The sequence below is a fragment of the Ochotona princeps genome, chromosome 17 (assembly GCF_030435755.1).
Source record: "Ochotona princeps isolate mOchPri1 chromosome 17, mOchPri1.hap1, whole genome shotgun sequence".
NCBI classification, from domain to species: domain Eukaryota; kingdom Metazoa; phylum Chordata; class Mammalia; order Lagomorpha; family Ochotonidae; genus Ochotona; species Ochotona princeps.
In genome coordinates this window covers 13752004-13778879 of record NC_080848.1, presented here as the reverse complement: position 1 = coordinate 13778879, position 26876 = coordinate 13752004, and the positions used below count along the sequence as shown (strand labels likewise).

General features: G+C 48.4%; 2 protein-coding genes across 4 annotated transcripts; both read left to right on the top strand.

The window, feature by feature from the left end:
• Window positions 1-5729: 5729 nt before the first annotated feature.
• Window positions 5730-8724, top strand: LYZL6 (lysozyme like 6). Its single transcript, XM_012930393.2, has 4 exons — window positions 5730-5948; window positions 7100-7258; window positions 8116-8194; window positions 8449-8724. Exons 1-4 carry the CDS (start codon window positions 5810-5812, stop codon window positions 8516-8518), a joined length of 447 nt encoding a protein of 148 aa, XP_012785847.2. The 5' UTR covers window positions 5730-5809; the 3' UTR covers window positions 8519-8724.
• Window positions 8725-11157: 2433 nt separating this feature from the next.
• On the top strand, window positions 11158-26305 carry RDM1 (RAD52 motif containing 1). Of its 3 annotated transcripts, XM_012930387.2 has the most exons (6): window positions 11158-11313; window positions 11591-11770; window positions 17027-17149; window positions 19435-19606; window positions 21743-21841; window positions 26146-26305. In XM_012930387.2, exons 1-6 carry the CDS (start codon window positions 11218-11220, stop codon window positions 26262-26264), a joined length of 789 nt encoding a protein of 262 aa, XP_012785841.2. In that variant the 5' UTR covers window positions 11158-11217; the 3' UTR covers window positions 26265-26305. The 3 variants fall into 3 exon arrangements, 2 of the variants coding, with proteins under 2 accessions (XP_012785841.2, XP_012785842.2); XR_009246927.1 differs by lacking the exon at window positions 19435-19606 and having other exon boundaries at window positions 26146-26282; XM_012930388.2 differs by lacking the exon at window positions 21743-21841.
• Window positions 26306-26876: the final 571 nt, after the last annotated feature.

Genomic DNA, 26876 nt, shown 5'->3' with positions numbered 1-26876 from the left:
ACTTGAGTCATTTTGACAGTTCTGAGATGTTGGTTTCAATGCTCCAGGGTCTTTGCAAGGTCTTTCCAAGGTCAACTGGCTGCCAAAGTCCACCTTAGCGCGTCCACGGAGCCAGGAGCATACTGCAGTGTTTGGCTAGGTCAGTTCTGCCGACGTCCCCTGCTGTGACACGCTCCTTTGATGTGGGCAGTGTGTTTGTACTGGATCACCCTGCACTTTCTCCAATCTGACCACCACCCAGGCCCGCTCACTGAGCCAGTGCTAGACTTTTTCGGTTCTTTTTTTTTTTTTTTTTTTTTTTTACCTATCTGAAAGGCAGAGACTGACAGACAGCTGGAGATCTTTTCATTTGCTGTGTCGCTCCCCACACTCCTGAAGCAGCTGGGGCTGAGCCGGGAGGAACTCACCTGGTCTCCCCTGCGGGTGCAGGTGCCCATCTTACTTAAATCAGTGTCTTCTGCCTTGTGCATTAGCAGGAACTTGGGTCAGAAGCAGGGCAGCCGGGTACTCAAACATGGGCTATGATACAGGACGCTGGCGTCACAGGGGATAGTTTATAACTTGCTCAGCTACAGCACTAGCCCCATATATTTTTTTCACATTTTATGGAAACCTGGAAGCAGAGGCTTCCTTAGATTATTTCAGCTCCTACAATGATTTGTTTTCTTGGAAGCATACATTCCTAATCCTGCCTGCAAAGCCCGCAAGAGGAGGCCCTGTCAAGCTCTGTACCCCACATGTGAAAGTTACATTAATTAGGGGCTACAGGTGCCTCTGGCAGGCTCCAGCACAACAGATCTGGGCCCCAAACACCCACCCCCAGGCTGAGCGGGAGGTTCTTCCACATCTCATCCCGTGGCCGTGGAAAAAGTACCACCTCATCTACAGGTTTATCAGGCCCCTTCAGGTGCCCTGCTGGAGCGCACAGAGCCTGTGAGTAGAAACATGGTCAGATGGAAGCAGGACCAATTAGCTCACTAGTTAGCCCCTTTGCCACAGGCTCCCAACACCTGCGAGCCAAGCACAGTCAAGTCCCTTTACCCAGGAGCATAGAGCATAGGATTCCCTCTCGTTTTTTATGTTCCTACTTATAATCCTAGAAGGGCCCAGTCTCTGCAGCTGGCATTGTGGTTTAACAAATTAATCTGCTGCCTGCAACACAGGCATCCCATTTGGAAGTCGGTTTGAGTCCCAGCTGCTCCATTTCTGATCTGGCTCCTTGCTAATACCCTAGGAAAGTAGCAACAGATGGCTAAAGAGCTTGGGCCCCTGCACTCACATGGGAGACTCAGAAGATCCTGGTATTGACTTAACCCTTGTGTTATTTGGGAAGTGAATGAGCAAATGAAAGACACCTCTCTCTCTCTTTCTCTCTCTCTCTCTCTCTCTCTCTCTCTCTCTCTCGGCTGCAATTTCCAGCATTCATTCCAGGTCAGGTCCCTGTCCCCAGGGTGGAGGCAACATTACCCCCAGGAGTTTGGAGCCACAGAGACTGGGTTCGCAGCTACAGCTCGGGGCTCAGGGGGTCTCTCCAGCTCTGCCTCAGCCCCCAGAGGTGACTTCACAGTTGGCTCAGGCTCCCCAAGAACCGTGCCACAGTGGCTCGTCCAGTGGTCACCCCCAAATACCCCCTCCCGGGTTTCCATCTCGTCTGTCCCTGCCTCCCCGCTCCAGCGCCTCGTCGCTGGATGCCATGTGGCCAGAGTCCCCTTGCTGTTTTCTTTCCATTGGATGCTGCCAGCCTTTTGCTACATGGTGACCAGTGATGCTGAGCTGTCATGGCCTACGCGGGGAGGAGACAAGCTGTCAAGTGGCTAAACTGATGCAACCAGTGGCATAAACCCAGCTCAGGCTGTGTCCATGGCTAGGGCAGCCGAAAGGGTCTGGCTGTGTCTGAATCTCAGACAGGTGGGGCACCTGCTCAGACCCGCTGCCTCAGCGCAGGCCTGGCCACTCACTCTGTCCCCATGTAACGAGCAACCTCCCAGTCTCCAGCCTAACATCCATGGACATCCACCTAGCATCAATTCAAAACGAGTTTCTTCTGCTGCCTATGGGACAACAGTCTTGCTTAGGGGAGACCCCTACCCAAACACCACATGGGCAGGGGTTTCCCCAAGGTATCCTGTTCCCACTAAGGCAGGGAGGTGGGCAAAGCAAAGCGACAGTGTCCTTTGCCCTGTCCTGCCCCAGGGAGAGGCCCTGCTCACACCACCTTCCAGGCCCAACTGTCAACTGGCATGGTTTAAGCCAATGTAGGTTCAAGCACGTGATGACATCACAGACCTGAAGTTCCAGAAGGCTGGGGTGGCCCAGATCATGGGGAGCTGGTAGCTGAGTGAGGCTGAAGTGTCACAGGTAGGAAGAGAACGCTCCAGGTCCCTCAAACTGCCTTGGTCGATAGATTCTTCCTGAAAGTCCTGGGCCACCTGGGTCCTGAGGGTCGGAGACGGAAGGGGGAGAGGTAAGCTGTGAGAGAGGGTGGGGGCACCCCAGTTCTGCCCAGGAAAGGGCTTACGGGTAGAGTTGGAGTTCCCTGTTGTGCAGGCTCAGGACCTATGGCCTAGAGGGGCAGCAGAAACAGGGCTGTGGGGGATGCAGGAGCCACTCATACTGAATGTCGGGTGATGTCTGTCTGATACTCTAGCATGGCTGGGTGCTGAGTCTTACTTTGCTACATCTGAGATCCTTGGGGGTAGGAGAGCGAGAGAGGCAAGACATGGTACCAAGCCAGGCTGCCATGGCAGCAGGCCAGGGAGGAAATGAACCAACAGGGAGGCCACGGTGTCCAGACAGAAGCTGAAGGAAAGGGTGAATTGGTGTGTCCCCAGCCTGGGCACATTTTTAAGGACAAGGACATATACCTGCATTCAAGAACTATCTCCTACCTTGGTTTTCAAGGCATTGTGGAGAACACGGGACAAATTATTTTCTCTGTTTCCTCTCAGTCTGGCTCTGTCTGTTATTTCCCCAGGATCAGACACAGGCCATGCCCCACCCTCCTGGCCAGAACACAGCTGAGGGACACTGCGTCCTTCCCGGAGTATCATATGTCCTGTGCCGCATTGTCCTAAGCACTTGGGACTCCTGGGTATCACATCTCCTACTGTCCCTAGCTGGTGGTGTGAAAGTTGATGGCAAAGTCAAAACACTCTGATTTCTCCACTGTCTGGCTACTGTTTTCCCTGGCCTGCTAATAGGCCATCTCTGGGGAGATGCTTCCAGCTCCTATCTGGTCCTCCCTGAAGCGCCCCACCCCTCTCAGGCTTAGCCTTGTGTTAGCGGAGTCTGGCTCACACCAGTGGATGACAGCTGTAGGAAGGCCACTTCCCAGTCAGCACCGAAGTGTCAGGAAGAGCTCCCCGTGTCATGTGTCCGTCTGTCCATCTGCTCTTAAGAATGAACCCATGGAGCCTTGTCATTCCACGGCTTATCCTCTGTGACTGACACTTTTATTTTGATGAACAAATTTCCCCCCAAATTATCCAGCAAATTAGAGAGGGTACCAACAGCACAAGCAACAAAACAACAACAACAAAAAGAAACGCATAAATAGGATATTATTAAAATTCCAAACTCTGGATTTCCAAGAGCCACATCAAGAAGGTGAAAGGCACACACAAAACGGGAGAAGATACCTAGCTTGGCAAGGTCCTTGTATACAGAAGACATGAGGAACTCTTTTTTTTTTTTTAAGAGGACCCAATTTAAAGATTTATTTTTATTGGAAAGACAGATTTACAGAGAGAAGGAGAGACCAAGAGAAACATCTTCCGTCCACTCCCCAAATGGATGCAACAGCCAGAGCTGAGCTGACCTGAAGCCAGGAGCTTCTTCCAGGTCTCCCGTGCGGGTACAGGGTCCCAAAGCTTTGGACCATCCTCCACTGCTTTCCCAGGCCACAAGCAGGGAGCTGGATGGGAAGCAGGGCCGCCAGGACACAAACTGGTGCCCGTAAGGGGTCTTGGTGTGTGCAAAGTGAGGACTTTAGCCATTAGGTTACCACGCCGAGCCGTACATAAGAAACTCTTACAATTCAACAATAGAAATGATCAATAACTCAGAAAGTAGCACTGTTTCCCAACAGACACAAATGGTTGACGGGCATCTCAAAGATGCCATCGGGGGTCAGACAGGAGGCAGATGCTAGTCAAAGCCACCAGGTGCCAGCACTCAGACCCCTGGGAGAGCTCTGCCTCAAAACTCACACCAGGACTAGTGCTGGTAAAGATGTGAAGACCCTTTTGGGGACAGGGCACTCTCAAATCATGACAGTGTGTGAACTGCACATTACACAGCACAACTCACGCCGGTTCTCATGTCCAGTTGCCATATGCTACTCTATTTTGGTGTTCTGGTTCAAGCTATTCCAGCCGTATCTGCAACCTTTTTTGTTGGAGCCCAACAACCTATCATATTCCCAGGTGCATTCTACAGGGAATATGAAACCAATATCTGGGCACTTATTGTTTCATTTCATCCTCCCAACTCTATTAGGTAAGTAGGTATACAGCATAGCTTCCTTTCACAAATGAGGCCCAGAGAGGTTAAGTGTGACACACAGCTACAGTGTGAACCCAGACCTCTTGATCTTCATTGCACACATGGTAGATGTGTTTTGTTTGTTTTTTATTTTGTTTTTTTTTTAAAGATTTATTTGTTTTTTATTACAAAGTCAGATATACATAGAGGAGAGACAGAGAGGAAGCTCTTCCGTGCAATGATTCACTCCCCAAGTGAGCGCAATGGCCGGTGCTGCGCCGATCTGAAGCCGGGAACCAAGACCTTCCGGTTCTCCCAAGGCTTTGGGCCGTCCTCGACTGCTTTCCCAGGCCACAAACAGGGAGCTGAATGGGAAGTGGAGAAGCCGGGATTAGAACTGGCGCCCATATGGGATCCTGGCGCGTTCAAGGCAAGGACTTTAGCTGCTAGGCCACGCCGCCAGGCCCTTGATTTTGTTTTTAAGATGACTTATTTACTTGGAAGGAAGTTACAAAAAGAAGGAGACACAGAGAATCTTCCATGCGATAATTAACTCTCCAAATGGCTGCCATGGCCAGGGCTGGGCTAGACTGAAGCCAGGAGCCTGGGATCCCATCCAGGTCTGGTACATAGGTGGCAGGGGCCCAGGGGACCAAGGGAATTGGCTTGGAGCTGGAGAAGCCAGAACTCGAACCAGTACCCTAATGGGATGCCAGTGTTGCAAGTCACAGATTAGTCTGCAGCACCACAATGCCAGCCTCTAGGTTATTTTTACAAGCAGGTCACTCATACTTGCTTTATGAATAGAAATCAAAGGATAGAACCTACACAGAAATCACCTAAAGGAGGATACGCCTTGCTGGGAGTTGAGGACCACACATCTCGGATGTGGGGCTGGAAGGAAGCTAACACCAGGTATCCTGGCCCTTCTGCAAGCACAAGTTCCAGTGCACACACACTGATGCCAGCGCAGTGTAGTTTCCATCCATCTCCCTAGGCTAATCCGCAACGGCCGCCCGGAGCTGAGTGCCCATTCCAAGAGAACTTATGATGGGAGTATATAGGACTTAGTGTTGACCACTTGAATCTGGGAAATGGGTGTAGGGAGATTTGTGATACTATTCTCTCTTTTTTTTTTCCTTCGACTGAAAAAAAGAAAATTCATACATTAATAGATGAGAGAAAAGCAGGTGGGCGGCCAGGTGGTGGGCCTGGGGTGAGCAGAACCATGCACTCTCTCCAGATTGTCCCAGCACTCAGGAAGCAGCAGCAAGAAGTCCACAGGACGAAGCCCACGGTCCTTCACCTACACCTTCTCCCTCCAAGGATGGCGAAGGTGCTGCTCATCTCCTGGACCAGCTGCCTCCTGGTCCTAAACCATGCCTACATCATCCGCCGCTGCGAGCTGGCCAAGGTGCTGCACGAGCAGGAGCTGGAAGGGTTTGAGGGCTTCTCCCTGAGTGACTGTGAGTGCCATTTCCTTGGAACCATTTCTCCTCGTGTGCTCACACCCCCGGTCTTCTCTCCCCTTCATGTTTCACACTCACAGAGCAGCCCCTTCCTAGATACCTGTTCTAACACTCAGGTTCACCCACCCACTATGAACTGAGCACTTCTTATGTGCTGTCCCTCGGGGCGTTCACAACGCTGAGCAAGAGAGCCACAGTAAGCACACACTAGAGAGAGACAGAAGAGACAGAGAGCAAGAGAAACAGAAAGTGTCACCTGGTAATAAATGCTTGGAGAATAAGGCAGGATGAGCAAAGCAGTGCTATTCTGGGTGAGACACAGCAGAAGGCCTCCCTAAGAAAGTAACATTGAACAGTACTCAATTTAAGAAATCTCTGATCACCCCAATGCATGGGAAAGAACATTCCAGCCTGGGCAAGGCCTGTCTCTTTTGGGCTCAGAATTCATGCACATCTGTCCTGCAAAACTTTTTCCTTTTATCTTGCTCTGTGTTTCTTAAAGATTTATTTATTTTTATTGGAAAGGAAGATTTACAGAGAGAATGAGAGGCAAAGAGAAAGATTTTCCATCTGCTGGTTCACTCCCCAAGTGTCTACAACGGTCACAGCTGAGCCGATCCAAAGCTAAAAGCCAGGAGCTTCTTCAGGGTCTCCCACGCATATGCAGGGTCCCAGGTCCATCCTCCGTCGCTTTCCGAGGCCACAAGCAGGGAGCTGGAAGGGGAACGGAGCAGCCAGGATACAAACTGATGCCCATATGGGATCCTGACACATGCAAGGCTAGGACTTCAGCCACTAGGTTACTGTGCCGGGCCCGCTGTGTGGTTTTTCAAGGCGCAGGTCTTCTTTCTAGACTTCAGCACCTGTCTGTGAGCCAAATAATGCCCTTCACCCAACTTTGCACAGGTTCTGGCGAATAGTTGGTGCTCAGAGAGTGCAGTGAGCATGGATGGACAGAGGATGGTTGTCAAGGGATAAGTGGTCGGACAAAAGGACAAGAGAAGGCTGTGGCTCTTCTAGCCCTCTAGTCCCACTTAGCTGCTTAAGCCTGTTTGTTTCTTCCAATTCTCCACTCCCTTTCTCCTCAACTCCATTCTCATTCAGCTTGGTCCCCTCAAAGGCCTGACCCCTTTTCTCTCCATTCTAAGGGCTGTGTCTGGCTTTTGTGGAAAGCAACTTCAATACTTCAAAGGTGAATGAAAACGCAGACGGCAGCTATGACTACGGCATCTTCCAAATCAACAGCCACTTTTGGTGCAATGATTATCACAGTCACTCGGAGAACTTTTGCAACGAAGACTGTCAAGGTCCGCCCAGGGCGTCAGGGTGGGAGCACCTGTAGTCACAGGGCTTCTCTCGCACTCACCACCTGGGAATGCTCCATGGGGGGGGGGGGTTCAAAGGATCGGGGGACTCCTTTACTCACCAGAGGGTTGGACTAGAGATCCAAAGGCCTAGTCACATGGGAGATTCTGCAGAATCCTGGGGCAGCACCCAGAAAGGCTCTGAATGGCAGCCAGAAGTGGTGGGACAGCCTCAGCAGCTGAGATGGCGTGGGTGCATTTTACAGGTGTCTCATTTCATCCAACTTTCCCAGCAGCAAACTGATTATCCCCACTTTACAGATGAGCACACTGGGGCTCACAGAGAGCATTGAGTGCCAGACTGCTGGACTTGAAGGCTTCACTCTAACCACTGAGTAGTACTGTGTCCAGCTGGTAGTTTCTCCAAAGGACAAGTTGAAAACACCCCACGTCAGAGCTCAACGGAGTCCGTGATTCTGCCCCATGCTGCTCCTTCATGCTCTGGCTAGCATCCTAGGGCTCCTGTGCCTGAAGAGCTCCCACCCCATTAGATAGCACTTAACTTGGCCTTTGTGTTCCTGTTTGTTTACCTCCTCCCTCTGGAAGCCTCACCACCAGCAGCAGAAACTTTGGGTGAGCCGGCATCTGCCCTGGCTACGAAAAATGCTCCTGCATATGTTCAAGTTTCATTCCTGCCCCTCCTTGTCCTAGCTCTCCCTCCCCACAACCCCCAACAACTGGTTAAGTGGGCCTATGGGAGGGAGGCTTTGCCTGACTAGAGCTGATCACGACCTGCATAGCACATAGGGCTGTTGTCTGATTCTCGCCTTGGGAATACCCACAAGAGTTCTTCCTTTCAGAAATGCTGAACTCCAACCTGCTCTCATCCATCAACTGCGCCAAGAAGATTGTGTCTGGGCCAAGGGGCATGAAGAACTGGTAAGAAGGACACACTGGGATTCAGCTAGGGGCCAAATCCCCAAGAAGGAGGGGACAGAGCAAGGCAGCAGCAGATGCCCAGGCGCTCCCTTGCAACCATCCAGATGAATGTGGCACAGTGGTCAAGCCCTAAGTCACAAGACCTGGGATACCCAGTTCCCCCTCTGATACCACATCTGATGAAACTCTTTTAGCCGCAGTACCAGAAGATGCCACTAGGCAGGAAGTAAGAACCATGTCTTTGCTCTCCGCAGGGTGGAGTGGAGGCTGCACTGTGCAGGCCGTCCACTCTCCTACTGGATAACAGGATGCCACCTGCTCTGAACCTCGGACTCCCATTTTCACATCTTCCTCCTCTTGCCACTACTTCATCGTCTCCTTGTCATTTCCCACTGACAAGTAATACCACCCTGAGCCCCAGGAATAAATGGCTGCCTTGGGGTTCCTCCGTGCTCCCGTCAGGTTGGTTCCCCTGGTTCCTGACTGTTATTTGTAAATGAAGAGGACTACAATAAAGATATTTCTATGTTCTGAGGTTTATTAAAACATTTTCTGGGCCCCGTATGGTAGTTAGTGGCTAAAGTCCTCGCCTTGAACACGCTGGGATCCCATATGGGCTCCAGTTCTAATTCCGGCAGCCCCGCTTCCCATCAGCTCCCTGCTTGTGGCCTGGGAAAGCAGTCAAGGACAGCCCAAAGCCTTGGGACCCTGCACCCACGTGGGAGACCTGGAAGAAGCTCTTGGTTCCTGGCTTCGGATCAGCACAGCTCTGGCCAATGCGGTTACTTGGGGAGTGAATCATCGGACGGAAGATCTTCCTCTCTGTCTCTCCTACTCTCTATATATGACTTTGCAATAAAAACAAATCTTTAAAAAAAACATTTTCTGTGCTAAGACTGTTTCTGCATGATTCATTCCCCTTGAATCTGAGCACTTGAGACAGGAGCAACAGTGTGCAGTTGGGTGTTGGCAGTGTTGCTTCTGAGGTGTTCCTAGCTCCGAGGACAGGGAGAGACAGCCAGAAACCCTCCAGTGGACAAAATCTATTATTGGTTTGAAACAGATTCAGGAGCCAAGACATTCCTCCAGCACTATTTTGGAAAAAGAGCTCAGAAGTGGGTGAAGAGTGGTATGGTGGGGGTAGAGAAATGAGGCCAAGGGCTAGCGTTTTTTGCTTGTTCTGAAAGAACAGGCCAGAAACTAGGTGACAACAAAAGGGTTCTCTGGATAGGACCTGGTGTGTTTGGAGGCGCCAATTTGGAGTAGGACCTACTAAAGGATCAGAAAAGTATACACAGCTACCATGAAACTCAGCTGTGACCTTAGCCACTCATACCTCACACTATAAGGTTTGACTGGTCAGTGGTTCCAAACATTGGCTTTCACAGGCCAACCAGATGTAAAAAGAAGCTAAGCCTGGGGTGGGCATCTGGCCAGGCAGTGAAGGCATTGCCTGTGATGCCCAAATCGCCTATCAGAGCACCTGGATGAAGGTGCCAGCTGCTGCTGACTCAAGCTTCCTAACACACCCCTGGGAGCAAGTGAGTGACTGCTCCAGAATACGGACCTTGAGACGAGTGGAGGAGCTTTACATTGAGTTCCAGGCTTCTGGCCCTGCCCACTCAGGCCTGGGCATCGCAGGCAGTTGGGGAGTGAACTGTGGGTACAGTTGTTTCCTTTAAGTCCACGAGTCTGTGTCCATTGATTCTCAAGTCAGTCTTGGACTGAGCCCTGGTTCTGTGTGTTTCGTTTTTAAGTTCATCCCTGAAGGTCCTTGGCTCAGCCAGTGTTGTTCTGCCTCCTATTTCAAAATGGAGTTGTCCTGGTCAATGTGGCTCATGAGCCATACACTGAGGACAGGTGGGAATAGCATCATGAACCGGCACAGATTTGAGGATTATCATGAAGAAACCACAGGAGAAGGTTCTGCAGGTGCTTCTTGGCCTAGGACCTACCTTCCCACTCAGGATAACCCCACCTTTGGGTACTCTTTGTCACCACCAACAGCTCCAAGGAGAGTGGGCCTATTTGGACCCAACCTGATTTCCCCCAAAATTTCCCTCTCCTCACACAATTTCCAGCCCATATCATCTACTACTCTCCCACCCCCTGCCACACACAGGCGACTCACCAGAATCACCCAGGACAACCAAGGGATTTTTTTTTTAAGATTTATTTATTATTATTTTTTTAAAGATTTATTTTATTTTTATTACAAAGTCAGACATACTGATTGGAGGAGAGATAGGAAGTGGAGCTGCCGGGATTAGAACCAGCGGCCATATGGGATCAAGGCAAGGACCTTAGCCACTAGGCCACGCTAAGATTTATTTATTTTTATTGTGAAAGATATAAACAGAGGAGGAGAGACAGAGAGGAAGATCCTCTGTCCGATGATTCACTCCCCAAGTGACCACAATGGCTGGTGCTGAGCTGATCCGACCCCAGGAGCCAGGAGCTTCTTCCGGGTCTCCCACTTGGGTGCAGGGTCCCAAGGCTTGGGGCTGTCCTGCTTTCCCAGGGAAGCGGCGCTGCTGGGACACGAACTGGAGCCCATATGGGATCCCGGAGCGTTCATGGCGAGGACTTTAGCCGCTAGGCCACCGCAGCGGGCCCCAACCGGGGGATTCCTAAGGACTTCATCCTTGACTATGAGTGGCTCGGGACTCAGGCTGTGAAGTGCATTTGGGAAACTTCTCAGGCGTCGTCACTTCCAGGCCGGCGGCGGCGACGGCGTCTCCCACAGGCTCGGCGGACAGCGCCGAATCCCGGGGGCTCCGTCGCCCTCCGGCCTGAGGACGACGCCGGCAGACCCAGACACGGCCGATGTTCTGAGGTGAGCATCCACCCCGAGGGGCTCCGCAACGCCAGGGGCTCCGCCACGCGAGGGCGGAAGGCCAGAGATGCGAGCGACCAGGAGCCGGCCCCGCCCCTCGAACGCGGCGCCCTTCGAAATTCGCGGGCGGCCGTGCGCAGGCGCAGCACGGCTTGAGCCTCGGCCGCGCAGGCGCAGTGGCGAGAGGATGGCAGAGGTGGTGCGTTTTGCAGTTCCCACTGAGAATGACAAGACCTTGCTGGTGTGGGAGCTGAGCTGGGGACTCACGGCCGAGGACTTGCATGTGAGTAGGGCCCGGCTGGAGGGAGGGATAGAGAGGCGCCGAGTCCCGCCTCGGCCGCCGCGCAGCCTCTGCGGAGAGGTCACTTCCGAGGGTCCGTGGCTGTCGCCTGGCCCTCGCAGAGACCGGGGAAGCCCCTCTCCACAGCCCAGCGGGTGGTGTCTTCTAGGGCTGTGAGGAGAAATCTCCCTGGTCAAATGAGAAGGCTTTAGTGGCTCCTGGGGGACTGCAGGGGAGGTGGGTGCACGCTGCGGCTGACTGGGCGTGGGGTCGCCCACAGCGCTCTCTTTTTGCAGCGTTCTCCCAGTTCGGCCTTCTGTATTCGGTCCGGGTCTTCCCCAATGCCGCCGTGGCTGGGCCTGGCTTCTATGCCATCGTCAAGTTTTATTCCTCGAGGGACGCCCGCCGAGCGCAAGCCGCGTGTGACCAGAAGCAGCTCTTCCAGGATGCTCCCGTGAAGGTGGGTGCAAACATCCCAGCTCCGTGGCGTCATGTGCAGAGCTCGGTAACAGTCCAGCACTCGCCTGCACGATGTACAGGGTGCTTTCAGCTGCATTGTCATCCCAAGCCTCCTGTTGACAGGTTTTTTTTTTTTCCTTTGTCACTTTCAAGATTTATTTGAAAGACAAAGAGAGAGATCTTCTATCCGCTGGTTCACAGATGGCCACAATAGCCAGGGCTGGGCCAGACCGCTGCCAGGAGGTCAGAACTCTGTCCTGGCCTACCACGCAGGTGGCAGGGGTCCAGGTGGTTGGACCATCATCCACTGCCTTTCCCTGCGCCTTAGCTGGGAGCAGCAGAAACTTGAACCAGCCCTTGGGATTTGGATAGCATTTTAGGTCTAGCTTAACCAGCTGTGTCACAACCCTGGCCTCTAGTTGCCAGTTCTTTGGGCAAAGAAACTCAATTGTGAGTAATGACTGTTAATGGTCTTTGGATACTGTACCCATGAGCTTTCGTGCCGGGCCCAAGAATTTCATTTCATTCTTTTGCTCATTCTGTCAATAGACCATCAGTGCTGGGTTCTAGAAATGAGAAGAGTGAGGTGTGGTTCACTTAGGTACTTAAAGAGTTTGTCAACTAGTGATAGGGTATATACGTAAACAAATCAGTCAGGAATTAGTAAGACTGTCATATTATTTGAATTTTAGTGACTATATGAGGGCCTTCAAAAAGAAAAATTAGGTGTGGGTTTTGGCACAGTAGCCTAGCAGCTAAAGTCCTCACCTTCAACATGTCGGGATCCCATATGGTCGCCGGTTCGTATCCCTGCAGCCCCACTTCCCATCCAGCTCCTTGTTTGTGGTCTGGGAAAGCAGTCGAGGATGGCCCAAAGCTTTTGGACCCTGTACCCATGTGGGAGACCTGGAAGAACTCCGGCTCCTGGCTTCGGATTGGCGCAGCACCGGCCGTTTCACTCACTTGGGGAGTGACTCATCGGACGGAATATCTTCCTCTCTGCCTCTCCTCTGTATATATATCTGACTTTGCAATAATAAAAATAAATCTTTAAAAAAATTTTTTTTAAACTGGAGCCTATGTGGCATAGTAAGCAAAGCCTCTTTCTGGGATGCCAGCATCCCACAAGGGTGCTGGTTCATTCACAGCTCCTCTACCTCCAATCCAGCGCTATCTGTACCTGGGAAAGGAGCAGAAAATGGCCCTAGCTTCCAGACCCCTGTACCCACATGGGAGACCCAGAAGAAGCCCCTGACTCCTGGTTTTGTTGCAGCCATTTGGAGAGTGAACCAGCAGATGGAAGATTCTCTCTTCTCTCTTCCTCTCCCTCCTTGTGTGTGTGTGTGTGTGTGTGTGTGTGTGACATCCTTTTTTTCTGTACCTCTTTCAGATGGATAAATAAATCTTGAGGGTGGGAGGTTTTTGTACCGGTGTAAGCTGTACTAGCTTGTTATAGCTCATTCAAAACAACTGTAGTCTGAAGCACCAAGAGGGTAAGACACCAGTTTGAAAAGAGCTTGTATCAGAGGAACATAATTCTGTTAACATGGGAGCAAAAACAAATGTACAACTATAGTGGAGCTTGGGTGTAAGCATGATGTCATACTAATGCTTTAAGTGGTGCCCAAAGCACCAGCAGTTTACAAATGAATAAGCCCCCCCCTTTTTTTGAAGAAGGGATAAGATGATGTTGAAAATGAAGCCTGCAGTGGCAGAGCATCCACAGCAGTTTGGGACGAAGAGACTGGTCTTGTTCCTGCCTTAACTGAAGAGAAGACTGACCATGAACACAAAAAGCAGTAGCCAGTGCTACCAACACCTCAGCTGGTTGTTAGACAGTCTAACTGAAAAGTCAAAGTGGAGCAGTCTTTCTTCTTCATGGGTGCTAATGCTGCTGTGGCCTTAGGCTGATGAACAGAGCTTTCAATGGAAATTTTCAACAGCTGGGATCAAAATTCTACATCATTTCTTAGAAAAATTGTGAAAAGAGATGAGACGTTGCTTTACTAATATGATCCTGAAGACAAAGCATGACCAAAGCAATGGCTACCAAGAGGTGGATATAATCCAGTGAAGGCAAAAGTATGCCAGTCAAATGTTGGTCATGAAATATACTTCAGGGGCCGCCATTAGGCATTCTTCTGGAAGGAACATTTCAAGTTTAAAAGTCCCTGGGGGGGGGGTCTAGTGAGATAACCTAGTGGCTAAATCCTTAACTTGTGTCTGCTGGGATTCCATATAGGCTCCAGTTTGTATCCCAGCTGCTCCACTTCCTGTCCAGCTCCCATCTTGTGGCCTGGAAGGGCAGCGGAGGATGGGCCAAGCCTTGGAACCCTGCACCCTTGTGAGAGACCCAGAGGAGTCTCCTTGCTTCGGATTAGCTCAGCTCCAGCTGTTATGGCCACTTAGGGAGTGAAACAACAAGATGGAAGATCTTTCCCTCTGTTTCTTCTTCTCTCTGTAAGTCTGCCTTTCCAATAAAAAATAAATCTTAAAAAAAAAGTCCCTAGGGCAATGACCACATGAAAAGAGTGGATGTTCCTTGCTGCATCCAGCATGGTGGGGTGTTGGAGTGATTTGAAAGAGTAACAACATACAAAATAAAGAAGCCAACTCGGATTAAAGTTTTCTGAGTGGGAACTCCAGGGGATACTTTATCCATTGAAGATAAAGAGGCCCTGAAGTGTGGTTTTTATTATCAGCAAGGACATAAGCCATCAATCATTGATGATAGGCAGTTTCATGAAAAACAAGATCTGATGATGATGAAGTTTAAACATCATAAAACAAAGAACAATAGAGAGTTTCGGTGTTTACACGAACATATTTTTAACACCGGTATGATTGATTACTGAGAAACTTGTGACCAGGGTAACAATCGTAACAGTGGGAAATTTTGAGGGGCTGTGTTATTGTCAACTAACCATTAACTAGGGCTCATGAGATGTTTACTGGGGCTACTAGTACTTCCTGTGTGGCTTCAACATGCATGCCAACCTGACCTTTGCTACTGTTAGCATTATACACTTGACTGCCTGCCTTTGTGGCTCAGCCAAATGGGCTTCATTTAATAACCTCAGGGTGTGGGCCCAGCAGCGTGGCCTAGCGGCTAGAGTCCTCGCCTTGAACGCCCCGGGATCCCATATGGGCGCCAGTTCTAGTCCTGGCAGCTCCACTTCCCATCCAGCTCCCTGCTTGTGGCCTGGGAAAGCAGTCAAGGACGGCCCAATGCATTGGGACCCTGCACCCGCGTGTGGGAGACCTAGAAGAGGTTCCTGGTTCCCAGCTTCGGATCGGCACGCACCGGCCTGTTGGGGCTCACTTGGGGAGTGAATCATTGGACGGAAGATCTTCCTCTCTGTCTCTCCTCCTCTCTGTATATCTGGCTTTGTAATGGAATAAATAAATCTTTTAAAAAAAATAACCTCAGGGTGTGGTGAAATTTTAATATTTAACCTAGGGGGTGCAGTGAAATCCGAGAGAAAGCTAGGCCTTTGTTCGTTCAGGCACTGTGGTGGCCCCCACTGCTTGCCTTCACCTGGTCTTGCTTTAATGCAGGGAGTTGGTTCTGCTGACAGATGCTGGGTGTCCCTGATGATCCTGTGAGGCAGCCCGGCCATCTTGTTTTCAAGTCTGGCCTCTGTGCTCATCACTAGTTCCACTCACCTCACAGCAATAGTCTTTATATGTACATTAAACATTTTATTTATTTGTTTGTTTATTTATTTATTTATTTTTACTGGAAACAGATTTACAGAGAAAAAAGTCATCTGCTGGTTCACTCCCCAAGCGGCCACAATTAAGCTGAGCCAATCCAAAGCCAGGAGTCAGGAATTTCTTCCTGATCTCCGACACAGGTGCAGGGTCCCAAGACTTTAGGCCATCTTCTACTACTTTCTCTGGCCACAAGCAGGGAGCTGGATGGGAAGTGGAGCACCTGGGACATGAGCCGACCCCCCATATGGGATCCCAGCACATACAAGGAGAGGATTTAGCCACTGAGCCATTGTGTCAGGTCCCTAGTACACTATACTTTTTTTTTAAGATTTATTTATTTTTATCACAAAGTCAGAAATACAGAGAGGAGGAGAGACAGAGAGGAAGATGATTCACTCCCCAAGTGAGCCGCAACGACCGGTGTTTTGCCAATCCGGAGCCAGGAACCTCCTCTGGGTCTCCCACATGGGTGCAGGATCCCAAGGCTTTGGGCCGTCCTCAACTGCTTTCCCAGGCCACAAGCAGGGAGCTGGATGGGAGGCAGAGCTGCCAGGATTAGAACCAGCGTCCATATGGGATCCCGGTGCGTTCAAGACGAGGACTTTAGCCACTAGGCCACCATGCTGGGCCCACACTACACTTTTTAAACATGAAAGACGTTTATGAAAGAATGAGTGATGTACAAAATCCAAAGTGTAACATTGAGAATTCACGCTTGCATTCTCCAGCAAGCTTGTTCATGCCCATGAACCTCCAACACTGAGTTGCTTATAACCATCACAGAGGTCAGTACTTAGGGCAGGGGGGCCTCATAACTGCTTTCTGTGCTATTCCTACGCAGGGGCTGCCAGACAGGAAGGCAGATCCAGCCTTGCCCCTTTGCTCACCCATTGTCCTAGTGTTTGCCTCTGAAGGTCTCCCCTTGTGGTTTTCTTTCCTTTTTTTTTTTTTTTTTAAGATTTATTTATTTTTATTGCAAAGTCAGATATATACAGTGAAGAAGAGACAGAGAGGAAGATCTTCCATCTGCTGGTTCATTCCTCAAATGGCCACAATGGCTAGAGCTGAGGTGATCAGAAAGCCAGGAGTTTAGGGTGTCTTCCAGGTCTTCCACACAGGATCCCAAGGTTTTGGGCCATCTTCTACTGCTTTTCCAGGCTACAAAAAGGGAGCTGAATGGGAAGTGGAGCAGCTGGGACACGAATCGGAGCCCATATGGGATCCTGGCACGTGCAAGACAAGGACTTTAGCCACTAGGCTACTGTATCAGGTCTCCCCTAGCCATTTTCATAATCACTGTTCACCACCAGAGGTCAAAGAAGCTTTCTGGTTTTTCAGTATTCCTGAAAATGACACAGAAAAATATCATGCCTTAAAATATTTACTTAGGGTTTGCTGTGAATGTAGTGCTTAAAATGTTCTGCCCCATTTAGTCTTCGCAAACACTCTATGAAATCAGTACTGATAGATCTCATGACTATCCAAAATGAAATCTTTGGCAGGCTGTGATATTTGTTGGTCTGTCTTTTTGTGACTTTAGGTTCGTCTTGGCACCAGACACAAGGCAGTTCCACATCAGATGCTTGCCCTCAATAGCTCCCGATGCCAAGAACTGGCAAATTACTACTTTGGTTTCAATGGTTGGTCCAAAAGGATCATCAAGGTAAGCCCTGTAGCTTTCCTGTGACTGGTCACCCTCTCCTTCTGCGTTACAGTTCTGGCTCTTTTTTTTTTTTTTTTAAAGATTTGTTTATTTCATTACAAAGTCAGATATACAGAGAGGAGGAGAGACAGAGAGGAAGATCTTCTGTCCGATGATTCACTCCCCAAGTGAGCCACAACGGCCTGTGCCGCGCCGATCCGAAGCCGGGAACCAGGAACCTCTTCCGGGTCCCCCACGCGGGTGCAGGGTCCCAATGCTGTCCTTTTTTTTTTCTGATGCCGAACAATTTTAATGTGTCTGGGATATATATCATAGTGTCAGGGGTTTCCTGGCCAGCAGGCCCAAGGAACACTGAGGTGTGAGAAGATGGTGTTATGTGGCTGAAGAACCACCAAAAACAAACTGGAGAGGAATGTCCATTTGTTGGGACTAACTTCCAAGCTTATATAGAGTAGAAAAGGGGGAAGGCAGAAGGGTGTTCCCAACAGTACTCCCGCACAATGAAATTGTAACTGTCTAGTAGGCATGCCTATCTCTCTCAAGCCTCTAATCAAGCAGAGGTCACATTGCACACCAAGAACTCGCAAGTGTGTTTCAAGCCACATGCAGGTAGGCAAAGAGAAGCTAGCACCTGGGCTGAAAAGTATGTGTGCGGGCATGCTTATTACATGTGAATGAAAAACAGAATGTGAATTGAATTTAACTTCTTGGAATTGGTTTTCACATAACTTTTTAAAATTCATAAAAGTAAACAAATTTCACATACATCACGGAACAGATTTATGAGCATAGTGGTAGTTCTCATCCTACCCTCCTTCATGCCTGTGTTTCTAACCCGCCTTACTCTTTCCTCATTCTTTATTTTCATTTTTTATCTTTCATTTATTATTAGTTATTATCATTTTATGATGCAGTTATGATGAAGGCCATCCTTGACTGCCTTCCCAGGCCACAAGCAAGGAGCTGGATGGGAAGTGGAGCTGCCGGGATTAGAACCGGCGCCCATATGGGATCCCAGGGCGTTCAAGGCGAGGACTTTAGCTGTTAGGCCATGCCGCCAGGCCCCAGTTCTGGCTCTTAACCAGAAAGACTGAACAGGGCGTTAACAGGAGACAGGAGAGCCCTCTGCCTTTAGGGTAACTGGGTCTGCATGTTATGGATTAGCCTACCCCCCAAAATAATTGCAGCTGTCATCACTTGGATGGTGGTACTTACAATTTGTGTGACATGTAATACATTGTCTGTATCAGGTAATTCAGAGGTGAATCTTACTTGATTTTGAACCAATAGTGTTGTGGGTGAGAAGGGTGTGATTTTTCCACTCCTGGTCCTGTCAGGCACAAAGATAGACATTTTGAGTGCTGACACAAATTCCTTTTTTTTTTTTTTTTTAAGATTTGTTTTTATTGAAGAGTCATTTACAGATTGAAGGAGAAACAGAGAAAGATCTTCCATCTGCTGGCTCACTCCCCAAGTAGCTGCAATGGCCGGAGCTAAGCCTGGAGCTTCCTCTGGGTCTCCCATGTGGGTGGGTACAGGGTCCCAAGGCCTTGGGCTGTCCTCAACTGCTTTCCCAGGCCACAGGCAGTGAGCTGGATGGGAAGCGGAGTAGCCAGAATATGAAGAGCCAAATGGGATCCCTGTTGTGCAAGGGGAGGGGCTTTAGCCTCTAGGCTACTGCATCAGCCCCTGACACAAATTCTAAGTGTACAACATGATAATATGTATTTAAAAGGTGAGAAAGTGAGCACACACACACACATAAGCATGGGTTTGCCACACACAGAAATATCCATCATGACTGGGCAGTAGACCTGGGGATTTGTCTGAAAGGAGATGGGTGGGGAGGGGAGGTGGAAAGAACTCCTGGCACCCTCTAAGCTGTAGCCTGTGATGGAAGAGAGATCCCCTCCCAATTGTTGGTCTTTATGAATTTGGGGAGGTGGTTCAGGTTTGAGGCCTCCTGGGAAGTATATGGCACTTCCACAAGTTGGAGTTTGGTTTTGGTGGCTTCTTCTTAGATCTGGGGTAAAGCAGATGCATCCCAGGAAAGGGATGTTCGGATTGACAAGTGGGAGAACAGAACTGCACACGGATTGGGGGTGGTGGGCGTGGCTTGAAGTTACCTCTGACTGTCTGAACCTGCCTCTGTCCGCCTGGCCCACATGAGGACACTTCAAATGTTAACTGGTATTACTGGAGTTTAAGTTTTGTTTCTAACCACAATACATTTTGAAGTTCACGTAAGATCCTATGAAACCCCTTTAATGTAACAATTCTAACAGCTTCAGGAGCTTTCTGACCTTGAAGAAAGGGAAAATGAAGATACAGCAGGCCAACATGCAAAACAAAGCTTGAAGTTCTTCTGTGCTTTGGAAGTGGTGTTGCCCGCGTATGAGTGCAGGAGTCTTGGAGCTGGTGTGGCAGAGGAAGCCCTGGACACACTGCAAGAGGAGGGTCTGTTCTCACTGCCAGGGCAGCAGGGTGGTGGGAGGATCTGTTTTCTCTCTCTCTCTCTTTTTTTGAAGATTTATTTATTTTTAAAGGAAAGGGAGATATACAGAGAGAAGGAGATACAGAGAGAGAGATCTTCCATCCGCTGGCTAACTCTCTAAGTAGATACAATGGCCGGAGCTGAGCCGATCCAAAGCCAGGAGTTTAGAGCCTCTTCTGGTCTCCCACCGGGTCCCCAGGTTTTGGGCCATCTTCTGCTGTTTTCCCAGTCCACAAGCAGGAACCTGGATGAGCAGCCGGGACTAGAATCTGTGCCCATATGGGATCTTGGCATGTACAAGGCCAAATCTTTAGCCACTAGGCTACCATACCAGACCCTTTTTTTCTCTTTCTAAAACTCATCTTTGGGCTAGCATTGTGGCACAGTGCAACTTGCAACACCAAAATCTCATAGCAGAGCATCTATTTGGATCCTGGCTGTTCTACTTCCCATCCAGTTCCCTCTTAATATGCCTCAAATGTCTGGGTACGTGCCACCAGCTGGAAGACCAGGATAGGATTCCTGCCTCCTGGGTTAAGCTTGGCCTAGACCTAATGAGTGGACCAGTAAATGAAAGATCTCCCTCTCTCTTTATCTCTCTGCTTTTCTCACTCTTCCTCTCTCACTTGCTCACCCCACCCAATCTCTCTGTCACTGTGCCTTTCAACAAAGTGAAAAAAATCTTTTCTAAAAAACAAAATCCATTTTTTACAGCCCAAAGTCTTGGGACATGGCTCACACAGGGGAGACCCCAAAGAAGCTCCTGGCTTCAAATCAGCTCAACTCCAGCCGTTGCAGCCACTTGGAGAGTAATCCAGTGGATGAAAGATCTTTGTCTCTCCTTTCTGTAAATCTAACTTTCCAATAAAAATAAATAAATCTAAAAAAAATCCATTTTTTCAGAGCCATGTCAGGCCCTCCCTAATAAAAGTATGGGTAGGTTTTTACCTTGGGCAGTACCTCACAGAACCTTAAAATTTAAAAATTTTTTTAAATACTTATTTATTTTTATTTTAAAGGCAGTTTTACAGAAAGAGAAGGAGAGACAGAGATCTTCCATTCACTGGTCACTCCCCAGATGGCTGCAATGACCAGAGCTGAGCTGGTCTGAAGCCAGGAACCTGGAGCTTCTTCCAGGTTTCCCACATGAGTGCAGGGACTCAACTTGCAGTGCTTTTTTTTGTTTGTTTGTTTGAAAGGCAGAGTTACACAGAGAGAAGGAGAGATAGAGATCTTCTATCCATTGATTCATTCCCCAAATAGCCACAGTGGCTGGAACTGGACTGATCTGAAGACAGAACCTTCTTCCAAGTCCCCCACATGAGTTCAGGGGCCCAAGCACTTGGGCGTCTTCTGCTGTTTTTCCAGTGTGCATTAACAGGGAGCTAGATTGGGATGGGAGCAGTGGGACTCCAACTGGTGCCTATATAGAAAACCAGCACTGTGGATGAAGGATTTACTTCCTATGCCACAGCACTGGCCCCAAATTTAAAATTTTGAACTGATTGCCTGCAGAGAAGCTTAGAAAAGGGTGAGAAATACTATTTTCCAAGTTTTTGGTTGGGAATTTTCTTAAACTCTGCTATAAACTTTCAGTTCAGTACTCACAGAAGGGCTTGAGTAGAACGTGTCAAATGTGTGTACCTAGAAAGTCTTCCCCATGGATACTGAGTGTGCTCCAGAATCCATATCCCTGGGTTTCAAGCCAGGGGCAGAGCTGTTAGCAAAGGGATAAAGTGGGCTCCAGGCCATGCCAGGCAGCACACGTGCACTTTCAGTCTTTGATGCCTGGTGGGGAGGGTCTGGGAGTGATGTGGCTTCAACTCATCAGTTTGAAATCTGTGGGTAATGTGAGAGATTTGGGGGCCAGGTGCCCCCTTGGAGCTCCCTTCCGCACTTGTGCACCAGGAACTTCTGGAATAGATGGGAAGAACAATCATAGGCCCTCCCAGGATGTGCCTGCAACAGGGCTGCTTATTCTGTTCTTTGTGTCACTAAGATGAGGACCTGAGATCTGTGGATCTGTTTTTATTGTCTAAGCCTCAAATGACTCCCACACATCCAGACCTGCCACACCCACTTGTTGTTCTTGGATCTAGGCTCTCTGTTGGTGCTTATGAAGAGGAAGACAGCCCAGAACCTGGCCATCCAGAAGGCTTTGTTGGATGCTTTCCAGAAACTGTCAATTGTGGTTTTAGGTAAGACTTCTTTTTAAAAAAATATTTTTAATGTTAATATTTTTAATATTTATTTTTTATACGAAAGGCATATTTTTACAGTGAGGAGAGACATAGAGAAAGATCTTCTATCTGATGATTCACTCCCCACATGGCCTCAAAATCAAAGCTGAGCCAACCTGAAGCCAAGAACCAGGAGCTTCTTCCAGGTCTCCCACATGGACACAGGGTCCCAAGGCCTTGGGACATCCTCTGCTGCTTTCCCAGGCCACAAACAGAGAGTTGTGATAGGAAGTGGAACAGCCGAGACATGAACCAATGTCCATATGGATGCTGGCACTTGCAAGTAGAGGATTAGTTAGTTGAGCCATCACACTGGCCCCACAACTTTCTTGATTGTCCTCAAAATACTTCTTTTTCAGTGAGCAGATAAACTCATTTTGAAAAGTTAGTTGGCTAGGGCCCAGTAGCATGGCCTAGCAGCTAAAGTCCTCGCCTTCAACGCGCCAGGATCCGATATGGGCGCCGGTTCTAATCCCGGCAGCTCCACTTTCCATCCAGCTCCCTGCTTGTGGCCTGGGAAAGCAGTGGAGGATGGCCCAAAGCTTTGGGACCCTGCACCCGCATGGGAGACCTGGAAGAGGTTCCTGTTTCCCAGCTCCGGATCTGCGCAGTACCAGCCGTTGCGCTTACCTGGGGGAGTGAATCATCGGACAGAAGATCTTCCTCTCTGTTTCTCCTCCTCTTTGTATATCTGACTTTGTGATAAACATAAATAAATCTTTAAAAAAAGAAGTTAGTTGGCTAAAAATATGGATCTCTAAGATACTGTTACATCCTTATTTACTAAGCTCTTTTATAGTATTGTTCTCAAATTAGTGACATTGTGAGAAAAATGACTATAACTGCCATTGCCCCTACTTTAGAATGTTGACTGATTTACCTCAGCTCACACTGAAAGAGTTTGAGCCAGCTCTTGTTTCCCAGTCACTTGCGAGTCATACAGAATAACTGTCAGCTTTGGGTACCAAGATATGAATCCTAACTCTGTCTCTTAGATTTTTTTATGCAATTTTGGATTTTTCAGTCACAGAGATTTGAAGATATCTAATATCTCGAAGCTATAATCTCTTTGTAAAACAGGGTTAGCACTTCAGCAAAACTTTTAAAATGAGATGATGAATGTAAACAGCTTCTAACTATGGCTTCAGGGTAAACAGTGTGTGTTAACTCTTACCACTGTTGCTTTCTCTCTGAAAAAATGGGTAGATAAATTCTACTGAGGCCAGAATTTGTCTCTGAATCAAGAATTCCCTTTCAGTCTATTTCTGACATGGATACAGTCTCCTCTTCAGCTGCTCTCCTGTGAGCCTTGGACGTGGTCCTGCCGTTGACTGAGATCTCTGCTGGGTACTGCAGTGGTGGGAACGGTACAGGCTGCACCTGGCAGAAACTGGGTCTCTTTTCACGGAGTTCTGGAATAGAAGTTCTCTGCTGCTTCACAGCCCTGAAGGCTCGGAGACACCAAAAGCCTAGCTGAACGATCAGAAGTTCTCATTCTCCCCTCGGGTCCCTCCCCTCCCTGTCCATCTCTAAGGTCTCAGCTGAGTTATCACAGGTGACCTTGGTTGGTCTTAACCTTTCCATCAGGGCAGCTCTCCCTGCCACTAGAATTCCCATCATTGTAAGAACCATTAAGAACAACGCTTAGGTGACAGTGGCCGCTGTATCATGTTTGCAGTACCACCCTTGTCTGCTGGCTCCTCCTGCCCGGCAGTGGCCTTCATGTTGCGACCTTCTGCCACTACTGGTGCTGCTGCTCACTGCCACACTCATCTTCTTGGCTTCCTGGCACATTCTAGCATTTGAGGAGCTGAAAATTGACTATAGGAATTCTGTAGATCAGTGCAGTATCCTGAATCTGTTCCCTCTTGTACTTCCAGAGTACCTCATTCCTACTTTGCGTCTGTGTCAGGTTTTTTTGTGTAGCAGAATGGCACACACTGTTGGTTTTGGTGTGGACCCCATGACATAGCCATATCTGGAGGTGTACAAGTAGACCAGTGACGAGTGACCCAAGACTCTGACCCCACAACCATGCAGGTGTTCTAGCACAGTATCAGTAAGAAGCATGGTGCACATTAGCTTTTTATCTTCTAGCATTTTCTTCCCTTTTTCCTTTTTATTTTGAAAGGCAGATTTACAAAGAGAAAGAGAGATCTTCCGTCTTCTGCTTCACTTCTCAAATGGCTGCAACAGCCAGTTGAGCTGATTTGAAACCAGGAGCCAGGAACTTTCTCTGGCTCTCCCATGTGGGTGCAGGGACCCAAGGATGTAGCCATTTTCTGCTGCTTTCCCAGGCCATAAGCAGGGAGCTGCATCAGAAGTGGAGCAGCCAGGGCTCAAACCAGTGCCCATATGAGTTGCTGGCACTGTAGGCAGAACCTTAGCCTGCTACACCACAGTGCCAGCCCCTCTAGCATTTTTTAATCGTTTATATTGTGTGATCAGTGTTTTGTGAGTTCTTGGAACAATGCATGGAAGAATTGGTCCAGTTAAGTGCATGCAAAAAACCTTGCAAAAATCACCATATGAAGGAATTCTTTCCAGCAAGTTACAGGAGCTGATCAATTACTCTGAATATTTATTCATAAATTTTTCAGTGTTTCCACATTTTTTTTGACTTATGGAAAGAATGTTTTCATATGTTACGTGGATAAAGCATTTAAGTGGAATTGTGTTTAAACTGATTGCCCGTGGTGCTGACAGGTGAATTTGCACTCTGTGAAATAGCCATAGTCCTCCAAATGCTTGCATTGATCGCTGTCTCTTATTAATCCACTGGAAGCATTTCTTTATAGGATCTCCTGAGGCTTTTCTGGGGTTGTTGAAACGGCATCTAATTATCAATCAGCTACAGATATTAGCTCCTTCTGATAAAATTAAAAAGTCCTTCTTGGGGGCGGCATTGTGGTAGGTTACACTGGCACCTGCAACTCCAATGTGCCATATCAGGAATGCTAGTTCAAGTCCACCATTCTGCTTCCTATCTGGCTTCCTGTCAGTGCACCTAGGAAGGCAGCTGACAATGTCCCAAGTATTTAGATCCTGCCACCTATGTGGGAGAACTGGATGGAGCTCTGTCCCAGCCCAGGCATTTGAGAATAAACCAAAACATGGAAGATCTCTCCCCATCCCTCTTTCTGTCACTCTGCCTTTCAAATGAATCAATCTTTAAAAATAATTAAGGGAAAGGAAGGATAGAAGGGAAAGTGGGAGGGAGGAAGCAAGGATGGATATCTGACTTCTGGGAAACTACTTGGATTTCCTCCTCTGTCAGATAATTATACCTATAGATATTCATGGTTTTTTAAGCTTTGTTTATTTTTATTTTTAAAAAAGATTTACTTATTTTTATTTGAAAGGGAGATATACAGAGAGGAGGAGAGACAGAGAGGAAAATCTTCCGTCCAATGGTTCATTCCCCAAGCAGCCACAACGGCTGGAGCTGAGCCAATCCAAAGCCAGGAGCCAGGACCTTCTTCTAGATCTCCCACACAGGTGCAGGGTCCCAAGGCTTTGGGCCATCCTTAACTGCTTTCCCAGGCCACAAGCAAGGAGCTGGATGGGAAGCAGAGCTGCCAGGATTAGAACCAGTGACCACATGGGATCCCAGTGAGTGCAAGGGGAGGGGCTTTAGCTGCTAGGCTACTGCTGGGCCCTGATTCCCACCTAATATTATTTAACCACATTTTCACTACATTTAAAAATGCCCATGTAATTGTTTCTTAGTTTCTATCTAAGATTACAAAGTTCTTTGACCCAAACATAGTTGATACATCATACATTTTTTAAAAGTTGAAACTTAGGTGTTAGATGAGGAAATTTCTAGGAAAATGCTCTTGCTGCTTTTGTAAACCAAAAGGTCTCATTATTGAGGGCTGTAGTTATATGCAGGAAGTTTTAAAGCAAGAAAAAACTCTGGGGCTGGTGGTGTAGCAAGGGGTTAAAGCTGCCACCTATGACACTGCATCCCAGAGAGGCACAGGTTCGTGACCCAGCTGCTCCACTTCTGATCCAGCTCCCTGCTCCTGGCCTGTGAGAACAGCAGAAGATGGCCCAAGTGCTTGAGCCACAGCCACGGCATTAGAAACCCATATGAAATTCTTGCCTGCTGGCTAAACCCTGACCAATACAGCCAGTTAGGGGATGAACAACCAGTTGGAAGATCTCTTTTTGTCTCTCCCTCTCTCTCTGTAACTGCATTTCAAATAAATAAATAAAACTTAAAAACACTGAATCGGTTCTTGTTCACTTTATTTCAGAAAGTGGTAAAATAGCTGTGGAGTACAGACCCAGTGAAGAGCTCATAGATACCGGAAGTGAAGAAGAATTACAGAATTTAATTCAAGTATGCGAAGATGAAAGTTCAAGGGTTACATAGCCCTGTCTGCTACAGCCCCCGCCTGCACTGCCCAAGGCACCCTCTCCACTTTGCCCCTCCCTCGATTCCTTGCAGTGTAAAACCACAGCTCTCCCAAAAAGAAACATGCCTGCCATCTGTGTCTCCCCACAGTGATCTTCGGCTCAGGATAAAATCGTTTTCATAAAATTACCATATTGGCACAAGCGGTCTGACTGGATAATCCGACTAGGTTTCCATCAGACACGTCTGCAGTTTCCAGCAAACCTGAGCAGTGATGGGCTCATTGCTCTTAAGATACCTGGACTGTTCTGGAAGGTGCCACATAGGCAGAGGGATTATTTTTGAGTTCCATCAATAGCTTCCATACTATTTTGTCATTTGATATAATTGACTTAAGACTTAATTTTATTACAGGTTAACTAACATCTAGAGTTTATTCTAACTTGACTGTGTCTTCTGATTGCTTGTGAATTTTTTTTTAATTGTCCCTTTCCTTTTCATTCTGTGTGGACATTCCCAACATTATCATTCCCATGTATTTTTATTCTTATGATAACTGAGGAGGCCTTGTGACCTATCCTATAAATCTCAGTCCTTTTAAAGCCCAATAAATGTTATCTCTGTTAAAAA

What these genes read in the sequence shown, in the direction of transcription:
- RDM1 (XM_012930387.2), top strand. Translation starts at nt 11,218, where the DNA reads ATGGCAGAGGTGGTGCGTTTTGCAGTTCCCACTGAGAATGACAAGACC. An exon ending in TCACGGCCGAGGACTTGCAT is followed by an intron (nt 11,314 to 11,590) that starts GTGAGTAGGGCC and finishes GGTCGCCCACAG; the next exon opens with CGCTCTCTTTTTGCAGCGTT. An exon ending in ACTGTCAATTGTGGTTTTAG is followed by an intron (nt 21,842 to 26,145) that starts GTAAGACTTCTT and finishes ACTTTATTTCAG; the next exon opens with AAAGTGGTAAAATAGCTGTG.
- LYZL6 (XM_012930393.2), top strand. Translation starts at nt 5,810, where the DNA reads ATGGCGAAGGTGCTGCTCATCTCCTGGACCAGCTGCCTCCTGGTCCTA. An exon ending in TTGCAACGAAGACTGTCAAG is followed by an intron (nt 7,259 to 8,115) that starts GTCCGCCCAGGG and finishes TCTTCCTTTCAG; the next exon opens with AAATGCTGAACTCCAACCTG. An exon ending in CCAAGGGGCATGAAGAACTG is followed by an intron (nt 8,195 to 8,448) that starts GTAAGAAGGACA and finishes TGCTCTCCGCAG; the next exon opens with GGTGGAGTGGAGGCTGCACT.